At 48.8% G+C, this 17257-nt stretch overlaps 2 protein-coding genes across 3 annotated transcripts in view; both read right to left on the bottom strand.

Moving 5' to 3' along the window:
- Positions 1–1719: 1719 nt before the first annotated feature.
- On the bottom strand, positions 1720–6298 carry CUNH15orf32 (chromosome unknown C15orf32 homolog). The gene is given in 8 exon segments (XM_007472359.1): positions 1720–1799; positions 2034–2097; positions 2250–2300; positions 2302–2481; positions 2522–2556; positions 2559–2625; positions 3256–3291; positions 6221–6298. Coding segments are annotated over 8 exon segments (591 nt in total).
- Positions 6299–11937: 5639 nt separating this feature from the next.
- The window catches only part of ST8SIA2 (ST8 alpha-N-acetyl-neuraminide alpha-2,8-sialyltransferase 2), a 57769-nt gene continuing 52449 nt past the window's right edge, over positions 11938–17257 (bottom strand). For both annotated transcript variants that reach the window (XM_007447933.1, XM_007447934.1), the window contains one exon: positions 11938–12223. In XM_007447933.1, the coding sequence (XP_007447995.1) occupies positions 11938–12223 (286 nt within the window). The remainder of the gene's footprint in view (positions 12224–17257) is intronic.

Genomic DNA, 17257 nt, shown 5'->3' with positions numbered 1-17257 from the left:
TAATCCTGACCTTACAGTGCTGATGGAGGAGGGAGATTATCTAGTCGAAGGTCCCAAGGCAGCGGCTGACACATGCTAAACACTCAACAAATGGACAATTCTAAGACTACTTGACTCAGGGTGTTGCAGGGATACCAAGCCATTTGGAAAAAAGTGCCTCTTCTGGAATGCAACAGGGAGGGAATTGAGGGGGTGCCAACACTAAACTAGGGGTGCCGACCGGCATTCAAAACCCTCGGCTGTCTGTTCCATTACTATGAACGCTCCTGCAGCTCTCTGGTAGAGGGAGGTGGAGAAACCTACCTATTCTGTTCAGGTACGGAAACCGAGGCCTGGGCAGCCCATCTGGTGAGTAGCCAGAGAGAAATGTTTTCAGGAAACAGGGAAGCACCAGGACATTCATTCATTCATTCATTCAACAGGCATTCCTTCATTATTGGGCACCTACTGCCTGTCAGGCCCTCCTACTTGCTGCAAAGACAGCCAAGGAGGTAAGCTGAGCCAGGTGACAGCTGAGAACTCTCCACACACTAGTCCTTACCCCCTGAGCCTGGGACAGTGGCTGGAAAAGAAGGCAGTGAGTTGCCCTGCATTTATCAGCTGCCTTCTGTGGGTGAAGGACTCAAGGGGTCTCATCAGGTTCAATTCCAAGAGCATCTGAGCCAGGAGGTGTCTTTTCTCAGTTTACTGATGGGGAAACAGAGACAGGAGGTGAGGCAGCTGGACCCAGCCCACACTGCAGGCAGAATGCTGTAGAGGAGAGGTTAGACCTGGGTCGTCTGAGGTCCCCAAGTTTCCCAATGCTGCAGAGGGCTGGAGGCCACCTCTCTGCTGTAACCCAGTCTGGTATGAACACCTAATTTTGAGGCATGCTGTTGGAGCAAAAGTCCTGACTAGGATAGCTGGTGACATCTTGCAGAGGTCACAGGGAAGCACCAGGACATTTCCCATCCTGTATCTGTGGTCTTCTTGTTCATCATTCATGCCTTTCTGTCCTCTGTTTCATTGGTTTTACTTCTCGTTTCCAGCCTGGCCTCTGCCAGAAGGTGATTCCACATTTTTCTAGCAGCCCATGGTTTGGCTGCCCCCATCTCATTCCCAGACACCAGGCCAAGCGACCCAGCATGTGCAGGTGGGAATGTCTAGTTCCAGCTTCCCTGCCAAGTTCAAAAGCCAGCAGCTGCATCCACAGGGCCCAAGGCTGTGCAGCCAGTGCCTGTCACTGTCACTGCACTAATGAGAGTTTCCACTGGGTGGGCCTGGGGGTGACAGCTTGGGGTGTGGAGGGGCTAGCAGCTGAAACTGGTGTGGGAACAGCACCTGTGGGAACCAGCTACATCACTCACAAGCAAGGCTAATGCAGACCCCAGGGCATCAAGGTATGCTGATCAAAGTGAAGCTTAGGGGCTTCCTGAACCCCTTTGGAACCTGAGGACTTGGGTTCAGATCCCAGCTCAACCACTTCCTAGCTTTTTGATTCTTGAACAAGTTAACCCAGCTTCTTTGCCTCAGTTTTCTCATCTGCGAAGTGGGAATATTAATAGCATCCACATGAAAGGGGTGGCTGTGAGGTTTAAATGACTTAGTCCATGTAAAGCATTTAGTTAGAGCTCAATAAACATTATCTGTTCTTTTCTGGTCCTCTGCCACCCCCTCCGTGTCCCATCACCCTTCTGCCTGCCAGCCCTCACAGATACTATTCAAAATAGTTGTTTCCCATCACCGGTCTTGCCTGACTGTCCTAAGATGCCTCTCCTTCTCCGTGTGCCTCCCCACGTTTCTAGAATTGAATTTGCAATCTGTACTCACAGGGCCACACAGATCATGTTCTCTGGGTTAAGGGATGTACCTATGGAAAACAAGAGGGAGAAAAGGCAGCCACTTCTCTAGGTTTGGCTTCCACAAAAACACCAATGTGACGAGGCTCTGGTGTCTTGCCCAGTGGTCCAAAATGCCCAAGCAGCCCTCCTGCCTGGAGCGTGTGGGAGCAGGGGTGATGTGTGAAATATTCAACAATTCAGAGGGGCCCTGACCAATCAGAGTGGACTCTGGCCACAGTGCTGGATCACGGGGTACTGGGGGCTGGGGTCTGTAGCTCTTGACCAATTGGCAAGGAAGTAGTTTATCAATCGACATTGCTGCACAGGTATGTTCTGGGTCTATAGCAGCGCCCCTGGTGGGAAGAGTCAATGAGGGGCCTGTGCGGAGTCTGGGTGGAAGGAAGGCAAGTCCTGTTCTCTCTCCATGACCACATGGTAGAAGGTTGAGAGAATTAAGTGGTCTTGAGGGGCTAGCAGGGGGGGCTGGTGTTAACTGTGTTGGCTTTGACATCAAACTATCCACTTACGAGTTTTGGCATCTTGAGCAAATTTTTAACCTCTGAGAACCTTGGTTATCTAATCTGTGAAATGGGGGCAATGAAACACACAGGGCTATTGCTAAGGATAAGTGTGATAGAAATCTCCAGAGTGCAGGGCCCAGCTGAGGAAGTGGGAGCAATCTCTGCTCCTCTTTAGTATGCCTTGGTGTTCTTTCCATCAGGTGGGACTCCTCCCAACTTTGGGGATCAATGAGGTACAAGTCTTTCTTCGAAGCACTCACACACCTGTGCAGCTCATGCTTGCTCTTTCATTCATGCAATGGGGGTTTCTTAAAGGAATGGATATAGAGATGAATGAATGAGTGCCGGGCACAGTTCCAGCAGCTGGAGAGGCTTCAGGAAACACACCAGACAGGGCCCCTGTCCTCATGGAGCTTGCATTTTGGAAGGAGAAGCAAGAAATATGGCAGCCAAGCCTTTCCTCCTGCATCAAGCACTCAACAGTCCTGAGTCCTGGACGTGACTGACACAGGAGCAGCAACAATAAAACCTGCTAACCTGAAATCAAGGAAGAAAACCCTCAGAAGCCGTAAATGAAAGCATGGCCTCCAACCAGAGGCCTGAGCTGGACTGCTGTGGAAGAGGTGCCCGGGTTCAGGAACTGGGTCTGGGTCAGCACTTTCCAGTTGGGGCTGCACCTCAGCACCAGCTGGGGAGCTTCTGGAGATGCACAGGCCACACCCCAGACCAATCACGTCAGAATCCCGGGGTGTGGGGTCCAGGTACCAGTGGGTTTTAAACTCCCCCAGTGGCTCCAATGTGCAGCTGAGTTGGCCAGGGTCTTTGAAGTGGGGCTGGGGATGAGCCTCCCGTGTAGGGCAAGAGTCACGAAGGTCTCTGTGTAGGTGGAAGGAGACTGGAAAAACTCCACCCACCAGCTCAGCTAAAGGGGTAAAATGCTGGTCATCTACCTGCAGGGGCCACAGGGGACAAAGTGTCACTGTGAGAATTCAGAGCTCGTCTGCGCCTTCCTGAGAGGGCCAGGAAAGTGGTCACACTGTCGTCTGTTGCCAGTGCCCCAAGAAAAGACATTAACCATAACCGTGGAGGGTGGCCACTTCTGCCACCCAGGGCACAAGACATTGCTATGGAAAACAAGTCCCTACTGAACAGTCTAGAAGGGCAGGCAAACAATAAACAGGGGAGCAAATATGTCAGTGTTTCCCAATCCTGGCTGTGCACTAGAAGGAGTTTGTTTTTTTTTTTTAAACTTATGTCCCTCATTTGTTTCTAGAGATATTGATTAAACTTGTCCCCATTGTGGCCTGGACATGGGGGTCTCTTATGAATTTTCTCAGGGTTGAGAACTACAAAATAAGTGAGATAATTCAGACGGTTTATAAGGGCAACCTAGCAGGATAATGTGTATGTAATTGAGAGTGATTGGCTGAGAGAGACTTGGGACAGACTCCCCCGGATGTGATGCTCAGTTTGAGACTTGAAAGATGAGGTAGGTGTGTCCTGCAAGGAGCTGGAGAAGAAGCTTTCCAGGCAGAGGGGACAGAATGTGCAAAGGCTGGAATGAGTCTGGAAAGTACTAGGAGAAGCAAAAAAGCCTGTGTGGCTGGCGTGTAGGGAGCCAGAGGGGAGGGGAGCGTTCAAGACTACATAAGCCATGGTAAGATGCTTTGAATTCTCTTCCAAGGGCAAAGGAAAGCCACTGATACGTTTAAGCAGGGCAATTACATGAGCAGAATCCTAAAACTCACGGCTGCATGCATTTCATTGGCTCCCACTTACCCCCACCCGACTTTTCTCTCTGCCCCATCCTTTATTTGCATTTTCACAATTACTCTGGGAAGAAGGTAGGTAGCTGTCTTCTCCATTTTATAGCTGAGAAGGCACCAGTGTTGAGTGACTCATCCGTGTCCCCTGGGTTCTTGAATGGCAGGCTTCTGGATCATCTGGTACCCGTCCCAGAGCTCTTGCCCAGAGATACTCCTGAGCACGAGAAGTCACAGTTGTTGTTACAGCGAGTCCCCGACATATGAAGCTCCAAGTTGAGAACTTTCAAAGATGCGAATGTGCGTTCGCATGTCCAATTACGTAAGTTAGTTCACATGTCTGGCGTACATTGTCACGTGTGTGCATCCTCTGCAAGTAGTTGTACTTTTGTGTATTGGGTTGGCCAAAATGTTCATTCGGTTTTTTCCATCAAATGGCTCTAGTAGCACTTAGTTGTCTTTAACTTCATTCGAAACGATTTTATTAGATTGTATGTGACAGCTGTCATATCAGCGTGCATTTAAAAAAAGACATATCAAACTTGGTGAATTTTTGTGTAGCCATTTTAGTATTGATGACGGAAGAAAAAAACGCAACATTTTCGGCATATTATTCTTTATTATTTCAAGAAAGGTAAAAACACAACCAAAACACACACACACACAAAAAGAAGATTTGTGTAGTGTATGGAGAAGGTGCTGTGACTGATCGAACGGTCATGTCAAAAGTGGCTTTCGAAGTTTCATGCTGGAGATTTCTCCTTGCTGGACGATGCTCCATGGTTGGGTAGACCAGCTGAAGTTGATAGTGACTGAGACACTAATTGAGAACAATCAATGTTATACCATGTGGGAGATAGCCAACATACTCAAAATATCCAAATCAAGTGTTGAAAATCATTTGCACCAGCTTGGTTATGTTCATTGCTTTGATGTTTGGGTTCCACATAAATTAAGCGAAAAATACCTCCTGGACTGTACTTCCACATGCGATTCTCTACTTAAATGTAATGAAAACATCCCATTCTTAAAACAAATTGTGACGGGTGATGAAAAGTGGATACTGTACAACAATGTGGAATGGAAGAGATCATGGGGCAAAGGAAATTAACCACCACCAACCACACCAAAGGCCGGTCTTCATCCAAAGAAGGTGATGTTGTGTATATGGTGGAATTGGAAGGGAGTGCTCTATTATGAGCTCCTTCTGGAAAACCAAACAATTAATTCCAACAAGTACTTCTCCCAATTAGACCAACTGAAAGCAGCACTCGACGAAAAGAGTCCAGCATTAGTCAACAGAAAACGCATAATGTTCCATCAGGATAACGCAAGATTGCATGTTTCTTTGATGACCAGGCAAAAACTGTTACAGCTTGGCTGGGAAGTTCTGATTCATCCACCATATTCAACAGACATTGCACCTTCGGATTTCCATGTATTTCGGTCTTTACAAAATTCTCTTAATGGAAAAAATTTCAATTCCCTGGAAGACTGTAAAAGGCACCTGGAACCGTTCTTTGCTCAAAAAGTTTTGGGAAGATGGAATTATGAAGTTGCCTGAAAAATAGCAGAAAGTAGTGGAATAAAAGGGTGAATAGGTTGTTCAATAAAGTTCTTGGAGAAAATGAAAAATATGTCTTTTATTTTTACTTAAAAACCGAAGGCACTTTTTGGCCAACCCAATACTTTACAGTACTGTATAGAGTACAGTAGTACGGGTACCTTTGTTTCAAACTCAGGATGTCTGGAAGCAAGCGTAAAAGCAGTGGTATATAGCCGATTGTGTTCGTTGGGTACCTAGGCTAACTTTGTTGGACTTACAAACAAAGTGGACTTATGAATGTGCTCTCAGAATGGAACTCATTCATACGTAGGGGACTTACTATACATTGAGTTACGTTCACTGCAACCCTGGTCGTGGGGATGGGAAAGCTCAATCCTGGCTTTCCTTGAGCAAAGCAGCTCACCCCAAAGTGGTCTTCTTTGCAACAGCCAACATCCCATCACAGACACTGTCCTGCATCTCTACCGTGACAGCCTTGTTCTAGAAAATGAAGGCGCTTTGAAATAAATCAAAGGGGTGTTTTGCGGCGCCAGCCTCACCTTGACTTACCTCAATGTTCCGCCCTGGAGTCCGCAGTCCTTGTTGGCTGGGCCTGCTCTGCAGGGTCCACGTGGGCCACGGGGCCATCTCCCCACTGCCTGGCTGTCAGCCAGGCAGTAATATTCTATTACTTCCCCAAGGACTGACTGCTGACAGCTATTGCTAGATCAAGTCCCCAGGGACTGACTGCTGACTAGCTATTGCTAGTTTTAGGGAAGCCTCTTTAATACTTGAACATGTTGTCATGGCTGGAGTATTTGGGGTTTTCTTGACACAAGTCTTGGAACCCCTTGGGAATCCCATTTCCCACCTCAAGTTCTAGGGGGAGGTGGGATGGCTGAGGAAGTGGCAAGGAAGACAGAGAGAGGCCACAAAGGACCTTCAGTGTCCTTGCTGGGTGGCTCTGTTGGGCTTTGGCTACAGCCAACTGGGGTGACCTGGGGTTGGAGAGCTCAATGCACTGTATGTGGAAACTGGTCCCACCACCTGGACCACTAAGGATGGAAATGAAACTCCTACCCTCATCATGAAGCCCAAAGGTGACAAAAACATTGCTTCTAGATAGTAACCATGGAAACTTCTCATTGCTATGGATGGCCCACCACCAGAACAGCTCCTTGTTCTATGGCATAGAGTGGCCCCCTCTCTCCTCCCCTCCTGCCACTTCACTGCATTGCCCCAGGCCAGGGCTCCAGTCCCCAGGAAGAGCTATAACTTGGCTCTCCAAGGTTCACCCTGATTTTGGTGGGTGCCAAGGTAAAGAGGAGAAAACAAAAAGATGGGGATAAAGATGGGAAAAGATGATGACATCCGGCAGTGCTGGTGAGAGACAGGCAGGCTGGGGCAGACTGTCAGTGTCATTGGGGATGCTATTAAGGGCGTTCATGAGGCAGCATGCGTGTCTGGGGTCCCATCTGACTGGCATCGTTCATTCCTGTTCCTGTTCCATTCATTCTGGAAGGGGAGCCTTAATTAGGCATGAAGAGATTTATCAAACAGCAGCCCCTTGGAGCTGGTAGTCTCTTTGCCATCTGGACGGATGGTTTCTACCTTGTGACAACAGCAGCGGGAATGATTTATGAGGTCCCACAGCTCCACCCCCTGGGCCTGGTAAAACCTGAATGGCTTTTGTCCTCTCCAAAAAAGAGCGAGATTTTGCCTGTGCTTATGGGCTCATGAGTGGGGGTTCACAGTAAGGTTTGCCCGACTCTGTGAAGTTGATGCCCAGACCTGTGGCAGCCAGGACCTTGCCTAGGGTCAGTTTTCAGTTTACAGTGACTCAACTGCAAGGATGAACAGAAAAAGCCCAGGAGACCTGGATGCAAATTCTTTTGGTGAGCTATGTGGCTTCATGTGGTTTTTGCCTCAGTCTTATGACTTATACAATGGAGATAATGATTTCTGCATCTTCCTAACTCACATGATTCTTTGGAAGTTCCTGTGACACTATAAGACACAAAATGACTTTCTTAATTATACAACCCTTGATAGGCATTGAGGATTTAATCCAACAAACATTTATTGAGCAATTGCTGTGTGCTATGCACCACCCCTGGTGCTGTGATGGACATGGATGAATAAAACACAGTCCCTGCCCTTGGCGAGCTTACAATCTAAGAACGGTCATAAGACAAGTGCACAATAACTATAATACAAGGCAGAATATGGTAAGTGCCATGAGAAAGGTACAAATAAAGTGCTACGGTGGTTCAGTGGAGGGAGAGATCCCAGTGGTTGGTAGATCGGCGGGGGGGCTTCATGAAAGATGTGGTTTCTGCATGGGCCTTGAAAGAACCAGGAGAGAGTGTTTCAGGGGATGAGAACAGCAAGACCAAAGGCACAGAGACAGGAAAACCGGGCACCCCTTCCAGGAATGACGGCTACTCTAGATGGACTGGTACAAGGTGTAAAGGAAGGATGGGGCTTTACTGGATGGTCTGTAATGTCAGGACGAAGACTTGCACATTATTTTAAAAGTTTGTGAACGGCTGGAGATAAAAAAGAAAACTCTATGAATGTTTAGGATGGACTGGAGAACATGCAAGTGTACCCAGAGGAAATCTGGGAGAGGAGACTGCTGCTGAAATTGAGAGACCAGAAGGCAAGGATAGTGCAAGAGTAGCAAGGGAATGCATGGAGAAGACATGAAGATGACTTCAGGGTCTCAGAATTGGGTGGTTGAGGGGATCATGGGTCTTCTGACAATAGAAGGAGAGATTGTAGAGTTAGGGGAGGCAGAGATGATACACTTGACTTCAGAGATGCTGAGTTTCTGGCGCTGCCGGAGCAGATGGGGTGAATGACCAACGAGCAGTGTGCAATCGAGCCTGGAGCTCAGGGGAGGCGCTAGGCTGCAGAAAGTGTAGGATGCCTCCCAAGGGAGGCGGGAGGTTGTTGATGAGTGTGCAGGGATGTGATGAAAGGGGGCCGAGGAGAGGACACCAAGGTGGGAAAGGTCTAAGTGTGGGGCAAGAAGGAGAGAGGGAAATAATGGTCGGATCTACCTCAGCTACTTTTTAGATTAAGGTAAGGGTGTCAATAAATAAATCATAAATACATAAATAAATAAATACATAAATAAACAACAAAGGGGCGTTGGCAAAGGAGGAGACTCACGAGAACGTGGCTTCCTGGGCGCCAAGGGGACAGGGAACGTCCAGGAGGAGTCAGTGTAGAGCCAAGCAGTGCCAGAGGCTTGGTGGTGAGAAAGGGCTTTGGACATGGCAGCCGAGTCTCTGGTCCCAGGAGCATGGGGGCCACGAGGGGGTCGAGAGGAAAGGCGGTGCCAGCACCAGAAAGCCCCCCAACCCCAGGTCTGGTGGTGAAGGGACGAGCCACAGCAGCCAGGATGGGTGGAATGAGTGCCTGTTGGTGGAAAGAGAGGACAGAGGCGGCGGAGTGGCTGAGGACCGGTGAGAGGATGCATGTCGTTTCCTCGGAAGTGGGAGGAAGGAAGTGAAAGGGGAGGGGAGAGATCAAGAGCTTTTGAGGAGAGACTGCATTTCAGATGATTCCACCTCTTCACTGAAGGAGGAGGCTGACGGAGCACCTGCTCCCGGAGGCCTGTGGCCACTGTTATTACAAGGCAGCAGATCAGGGTACCGGGTACCAGGTACAGGCCGGGACTCCGTGCGGCTGCCCCAGACTAGCTGGGCTGCGTCAGAGGCTGCAGTGGAACCTCGGGCAGATTGAGCTCTAAATAGGAGAAAAGGACAGGCTGCCTCCTGATCATGGTGCCCAGATGGAGAGGGCGAGTGGGGAGGGGAAGCCGAGGTCTCTGGAACTCACGCCGTCACAGGGCCAAAGTGTTTTGGCAGTACAGGACCTGCGGGTTGGGAATGGTGATGTGTGGATGGTCTTGGGTCCCCAGCCTTCTCTGGAGAGAACCCAGAGGCAGGTTTTAAGAGTTCCTTCCCTTTCCACTCCATCAATTTCAGTTTAAGGAACCAAGACCAAGAAGAGACAGAAGGAAAACCGTGTTTTCCAAAGAGCTCTGGCCCCTTTACTCCCCCGCAGGTGGGCACTGGCAGTTACGTGGAACACAGGGCCAACTCCAAGACCTGACACCGGGTTCCTCTCTGCACTCACCACTGGAACCTTCTGGAACCCAAGGCCTTAGCTAATCCGCTGAGGCCCCACTGGCAATTTTGCCTGTTCCCCAGGGCACTACGAGCTTCAACAATGAAATGTCTTCCAAGGCCTCTGAGATCCTCAAGAAGAAAGGCCCTGGAGAAGTGTAAAATACGATACTAATTATTTCCACTTCCTGTGAGAACTCCAAACCACTCTGTCCCCATAGAGCCTGTTGGGGCTGTTGCTTTTTAAAATATTAATTTTCTAATGCAAATCCCAAATCTCAGACTTCAAGCATCAACAAGAAGAACAGCAAGGGAAGACACACAGAGACATAGTATCGTGATCTTGGTTTGGAGCTGGAGCGTCCGCATGCAGGGTTAATAGGTTCTGAGCACCCTTCCACTGTCTCCACTGGCTTCCCGTCAGGCATTAATTTAGAGCAAATGTCCTGCTTGAATTGCCATTGATTAATTACGTCGTCTCATATGCTTGGGAGCGGATCTCGATCCCTTTTCTTAACCCCCTTCACCTTCAATATAATGTTTTTTGACTTATCTTTCAAATATATTTTAAAACACCATTATTTATCAGGCAAGGGAATGAATCTAACAAATCAAGCTGGCTAATGCTTGTCTACATGTGACATGTCATCCCAGCCCCTAAATTATCGACATCAAGCCCAGCTTTCCCTGGGGAGAGTATGTCCAGTATTTGGATACTACATTTGGCTTTGGGTTTTAAAAAAAAAGTCTTAACTCTTAATCTTAATAGGGGGGAAAAGGATTTTGCCAAATTCTAAAATCACTGCCTCTGTAAAAAGAAGGAGGTGGGGATGGACATTGGAACCTCTCCCCACAGAGCTGAAAACCTCAGTGCTGGAGCTCAGTGCCGGCAAGTGCCGGCAAGTGTGACGATCAGGGTAGGAAAGTGACAAGAAAGTGACATTGACACAGCAGTCTGGCTGCAGAGACACCTCCCCGCCCCCACCGCCCCTGGAGTGCAGGATGCAGAAAGCAAACACAGTGGCTGTAGAGAAATGGAGCTCGATGCTTAACATTCTTCCACACTCTGGGGCCTCACACTCTGGGGCTCCTGAGGCACCCAGGAAGGCAATCATATATATTTTAAAGGGATGACATTTATCTTTGCGGTGCCCTTTCAAGCTTTTGCGGCGGCTTCCCTGGAGGTAGAAGGGAATAGCACAGTCCTTCCTGTGACATTCTAACAGAGCAGGAAGGAGGCTAACCCTGAGGATGAAAGCCCAGGGTCCCTTCCTCTTTGACAACTCAAGTGGCTTTAAAGAACAACCACCACATTTTGGACACTCTTTTGCCTTATTCGGGGCTGGAGTGCTGACTCTTAGTAGGAAGCTGCGATTTTTCGAAAACACGATTTGGAACACCCTAGCAATTTAGTGTCATCTGCCTGCTTGGTCCCAGGTTCTTGGGGGTTCTTGCAAAGCCAGAATAGGACCTGTCCACTGTCTTCTCCAGCCTTCTCTCCAGAGCTATGGAGGCTGGTCTGGGACAGGTGGGTCAACTGTGGTTCGTCCTGCGGGCAGTTCAACTCTAAGTTCATGGAACCAAGTCCTCAGCTCTGATGTGGCCTCTGCTCCTTTTGGTGACCTTGTGCTCCTTGGCTGGGCTGAATGTTCCAACCTCCCTCTTCCTGGGAACAGCACCATTTTAGACTTGGGTCAAGTTGTCCCCTCTGGTCTTGGCTCACCCAGAATACACATTTCTCAGAGGCTCGGGGCAGCTGCCAACAAGTGGTTCTCCAATCACCCATGAGCCCAAAGATCCCTCCAACTTGGGAGGCAGTGTGTCATCCAAAGTCATGGGACTGATTTCTCTTCCTGTCAAGTCCTTCTGCCCCCAAAGATGCTCTGAGTCTCAATCTGATCCAGGTGGGTTCTCCATACCTTCTTCCTGTGGCTTATCTGCCTAATGCTAGATGAACACCACACAGTTATAAATACTTAGGTCAATATATATATGCAGGTATAGATATATATATTCTGGTCACTGTTTTACACTTGAACAAAGAAAACCACTAGCCTGCTTGTTCTAGTTTGTGCCACCCCGACTCCCATCTGCCTGTGGTGTAGCTGGCAGGAAATGTGAGCCACTGAGTCCCACGGGGCGCTCACCTTACGTGGCCCCGTCGCACTGGCCGACAGTCAGTTTCAAAGCCCCCTGCTCGTGCAGGCTCTTCAGGGCCTTGAACTCCAAGGGCATGGTATGGGGACCGGCCTGGGAAGTGTAGCCGTACTTGAGGCTGTCGTAATAGTGGTACTTGACGGGGTTCTGGTTCTGATCTAGCGGAAAGGGCCAGAAGCCATAGAGGTAGATCTGGTTGCAGAAACGCGTGGCCAGTGTGTACATCAAGAGGCCCGTGGTGGGTCTTTTGATGTGAACTTTGTTAGTCAGCCAGTATCTGGGGGGGGGAAAAAAAAAAAAAGTGAAACAAAGAAACAAAAAAGAAACCTGAGTTTGCGAATTATCCTTTCCAGGAAGGGGGAAGATTTTGTCCTGGGCCACAGCCTGCCGCCTGCTGAGGACATGAGGTTCAGAGATGAAAGGGGCTTGCCCAGGTTCACATGGGTAGAAAGGGAAGGACCTTGACTTGAGCTCAGGCTGGTTGAAATCTAAAGCAGGGGCTGGCAAACTTTTTCTGTAAAGGGCCAGGTGGCAACAATTGTTGGCTTTGCGGCCATACTCCTGGCCTCTGCCGTTGTAGCCCGAGAGCGCCACGGACAGCACACACGGGTGTGGCTGCGCCATGGTTTGCCGACCCTGATAAAGGGCCGCCTCTTGCATGGTGCCCACCGCCTATTGCCACACCTGACTTTGGCAGGGGTTGACCTCCTTGCCTCCTAAGCATCATCAGATTTCTTTCCCATCCCTGCCCACAGGGCCCACACCCCGCCCCCTTCCGCCTCTGATGCAGGCTGCCCATCTCTGAGCATACGTGGCTTCCCTGGAGGGCAGAGGGAGCAGCAAACAGCGGCCTTCCCTGTGAGGCTGGGTTCTGCAAAGGAGTCTGTTGGAAGTATGAGAGGAAACACGGGGTGGGGGCAGGGCGGGGAGAGCAGAGCTTTAGGCTAAGGGCTTCCTGTGTTGAGTGAGGTGCTGAGCTACCTTTGTACATAGAGGGCCTTGGTTTACCTTAATCGAGAAAGAAGTGAGGAAGAAACCATCTTCATTTCACAGGCTAAGCAACAGAGGTTGAGAGGTGGTTTCAGTGACAGTTCTGTCTACAACTACCGGTGTGCCTTTGAGCAAGTTGCTTCTCCCTGCTGGACCCACTTTTTCACATTTATGCAACGATGGGGCACAGACCAAGGGATTGCCAAGACAGCCTCCAAGTTCCACCGCAATCCAGAAGTGTCTTCAGAAGCGGGAAAATAGACACTCTCTTTGCCATCATTTTTGTTTTCCATCATGGTTTTTCTCCTGCTTGGATTTAGAGCCCACTGGGATGCGTGGTCCAACCTCTTTATTTCTAGTAAAACCTTCCACTTACCCAATGCTGAACCCTTTTAGATGTAATGCGTATGCCTTGGTGGAAAGCCATACTTCCCTATCACAAACTCCTTGCTACTGTGTCTCCACCAGACGGTGTCCGTGGTTTTCTGTACTCAAACACACTCTGTGGGCCCCCATCCCACGAGCTCCCATTTGCCACTGTGAGAAACACCCACCCCCCATCGGAAGCACAGGCCAACGACGTTCCCCACGGCACCTCGGCACAGTGATGCCCAAGACTATAAAGTCACACGTGTCAGTGAAATTCATGCCAGAAGGTAAAACGATGCTGGACGGAACGCTTACATATTGCTGAAAGTTACAACTGTTTTACATTATTAACAGTGCTTCTAGCTCAAAGTTTGGGGGCAGCTTCTCTAGAAGCCCAAGTATACCCTTTTGCAAGAGGTTCCTTCTGCAGCTCCAAAATAGGAACCCCCCCAAACATTTCAGAGACTCAAGCTTAAATCCTTTAGCTTTTGAGGGAGGCATTAGCCTTTGTATCAGACAAGGTTATAGATTCCTAATTACCCATATAATTTCAGTAAATCATATACTATTGGATATAATAAAACTTATTTCAAGGCTCCCTCCCACCCCATCTTGTCTGTCAGGCCAGGGTGATCTGAATTTCCCCCCTAACATCGACGATGGAGTCTGTGGTCCCCAACGGCCGGAATCAGAGTGAACATGATTCTTCTGGGCTCTGCAAGTGGCCCCCTTTCACAACTGCTGTTGTTTCATAAGCCTGTCAGTTGAAGGTCCCTTTCTTTGTACCCTCTCCTTTTTCATCTTGTCTGAGCCAAGAAACTTCCCTGCAGCTGGATTTTCCAACCTGGAATCAGGCAGAGAGGCAGAGGCAGAGGACAGAAGAATGGCTCTAGTAACTGCAAACACAATACAAAAATAATAGGAAAAGAGTTGGCGGACATACCACAGAACCTCATCATTTCTGTCCTGCATGGTTGAGAAGTTTCATCCCAGCTGATATGTCGGAGGCAGGGTGCTGGCTCAGGGGGATGCTTGATGCTGAGACTGGGGCTTATTAGATAGGGAGCCCTTCCTTAGAATACCTCAATACTCTATACGCTCCGTGGGGCTGAGCTGAGCTTGGGAGGACCCTGGGGGTTGAAGGCAGGAAGAGTGCATGGAAGAGAAGCATCCAGAAGAGCAGCAGCTGACACCTCGGCTTAACTACATCTAATAACGGGGAGCTCACCCCCTCTTGAGCTAGCCCATTGTACTTTCAGCTTTAACTTAATGGTTCTCAACCTAGGCTGCCCCCTGGAATTGCCTGGAGCTTTAAGAGGACCCATCCTGGGTCCCACATCCAGGTGCAGCCTGGACGCTGGGATTTTTAAAACCTCCCCCAGTAATTCAAATGTGCAGCCAAGGCTAAGAAGCCCTGCTCTAACTGGTAGGTGGTTCTGCCAAAAGAACCTAAGAACGAGACTTATTTAGAGAAAAGAGGGGGAAAAAGGAAGCATAAGGGATAGTCATCGAGTTTTAAAGACAGCTGGGCCTGGAGAACTCATCTAGCTCAGCGGTCTGGCAGGGGATATAGCTGAGTGAGCTGGGAGTTGGGACATGTGTGTAAGGAAAACTGACACTGGCCTCTGTGTTGCCAAGGCAATGGGGAGTGGGGGGGGGGACTGTGGCACCTAAAGGGGTAGCTGGTTTTATTGTTGTCTTGTATGGTCATGTCAAATTTTCTGATTTTTTCAAAGGTATCAGAAATCTGGATTTTAACACAAATTCTCCAAATTTTTAAATGTTGGCAACTACTTAAAAAAATTTTTTTTAATCCGGTGAGTCCCTACTGGGTGAGTTAACAGACCGTATCTATGGGTAATCCACAGTTCTCCTGGATTGAATTTGTCCTCTTCTTTCAATTTACAGAGGAAAAAGTGAGAATCCAGGGTGACTTGCCTGAGAAGAGGCAAACCTCTCACGCAGCTGGTCAGATAGAGCTTGGATAAAATGCAGCCTCCTCACTCCTGGTTCTTGGGCTTTTTTCACTCCATGGTGATTCTGGGGGGTGGGGGCGTTGTTGGGGTTGGGGATGAGCTGGCTGCAGCTGCTGTTGACACTATCCAGGGACACATGAGCCACGGGCTGTGTCCCCTCATGAGAGCATCTCAAAGACTGTTCACTCCCTGAGAAATTCAAGCCCTAACAACGGCCACATGACAGATTAGGGATTTGCGGTTTGTTTATTTTCTGATTGCAAGGGCTTAGCAGGGTAAGGCTTTCAGAAATAAATTTCTTTTCAAGCCATTGACGCTCTGCCCAGAGAGAGGCAGGGAACAATTGAATCAGTGGGGAAACGTCCAAGTAGCTCATAGGTGGGTCTGAGTTTACCCAGACAAGTGCAGTGCCCTCCCCGTAGATGTGCCTTTCCCCTACATGTCCTCTTGGTGAACTCTCTTTTTTTTTTTTTTTCCCCTCAAACTGAGCACGTGAATCACATCTTCCTGGAAATGCTCCCTTTGTTCCACTCTCTTCTCAGCTCAAACTGAATTAGTCATCCCCCCCCCCCCTTATTATTATGAGTTTTGTTTCCATGGATCCTATTGTGCTTATCAACCCGAGCTAATCCTTCATTACTGTATGGGTTGGACTCCCACTTGAAACTGTACTGTGATCTCCCCAAGAGCAGAGGCCATGCCTTACACTCCTTTGTGGGGTCATCAGAGGCACCTGGCTCAGTGTGTGGTGCAGCCAAGGCAATATGGCAGAGAGAGCATCGCTCAACCAATCCTCCATGGGATTGCCTGTATCTCTCAGCATCCCTTGTAAATGAGCTGGGGTCACATGACCAGTTCTGGCCAATAGACTGCAATAGGAAATGGTCCCTGCTGGACCAACTGTTCCCCAAGAGCTTACTCCTGCCTTGGAGAACCTCAGTGCCTCCTGGAAAGATGATGTCAGCCTAAGATGAAAGAAGCCTAAATCCTAGAATCACTGGTTGGAAGACAGCTCCAACCAACCTACATCACACTTTGCGAGGATGAGAAATAAACTTCTGTTGTGCTAAATCACAAGGGTTTCAGGGATTGTTATTGTAGCATAAACTAGAATTGATTATCCTGGCTGGCGCTCGGCAACGTTGGACTTAAATGGAATTGAAAAATGGGAAGAACTAGAAAAGGAGAGAGGGCGAAGCTAGCAGTGCATGCAGCTTTGTGACTCTGGCCGGCTAGGACAGGAATAGAAACACCCAGCCTCTCAGATCTGCTGCCCAAAATCGCTCACTGGGAAAGGTGTTAACAGCAAAAGAGGCTCCGGAATGAATTGAGAGCTCAGTGGCAGGGAGGGACCCTCTCATTTCCGATTCTGCCTCTGTGGGTAAACAAGAGCTCCTGAGTGAGGTCTGACAGGGACACGGGGGCGCCGTTTAATGAGCAGCTTGTTCTAGAAGCTGACAGTTATGCGGGAACAAATCACTCTCCATTTCCTTTATCGCTCCTCAGTCGCCCTGGCCAATTTAGAGACTGTGTGCATGGCCGACTTGTAGACGATTTCTTTCCTTGAGATAACAGCTGGGTGTTAAAACACAAACTAATTAATTTTGCCTTCCTAAACGAGGTTAGCTGGGTGCATCCAGGATGCTGTATTGACAATGCACCTTTAATATCTCAGTCTGGAGGCTTTAATTAGAAGGCAAAGTCATCTCCAAAAAGGCAGTAATTATTTTTCAGATTCGTTACCCCAATTGCCAAGACAATTAAGTGCCATATTTTATGAGCATGGACGGCAGTAAATGAAGATTTGCCAAAATCATCACCAAAGCACACTTGCCCTTCTCCCTGGATTCCTGTGCTTGGTATGTGGCAAGCATGGTGGCTGCCATGGTTGGAAAAAGTGACCAAAGGGGCTTCCTCTAAGAAGCTGAAAGCACTTTGTGGGATATAGCTCATATCATCCTTAAGGAACAGGAATG

This window comes from Lipotes vexillifer, unplaced genomic scaffold, assembly GCF_000442215.2.
Source record: "Lipotes vexillifer unplaced genomic scaffold, Lipotes_vexillifer_v1.1 scaffold1503, whole genome shotgun sequence".
Lineage (NCBI taxonomy): Eukaryota > Metazoa > Chordata > Mammalia > Artiodactyla > Lipotidae > Lipotes > Lipotes vexillifer.
The sequence above is the reverse complement of the archived record's forward strand: the minus strand, read 5'-3'. Positions and strand labels throughout refer to the sequence as shown.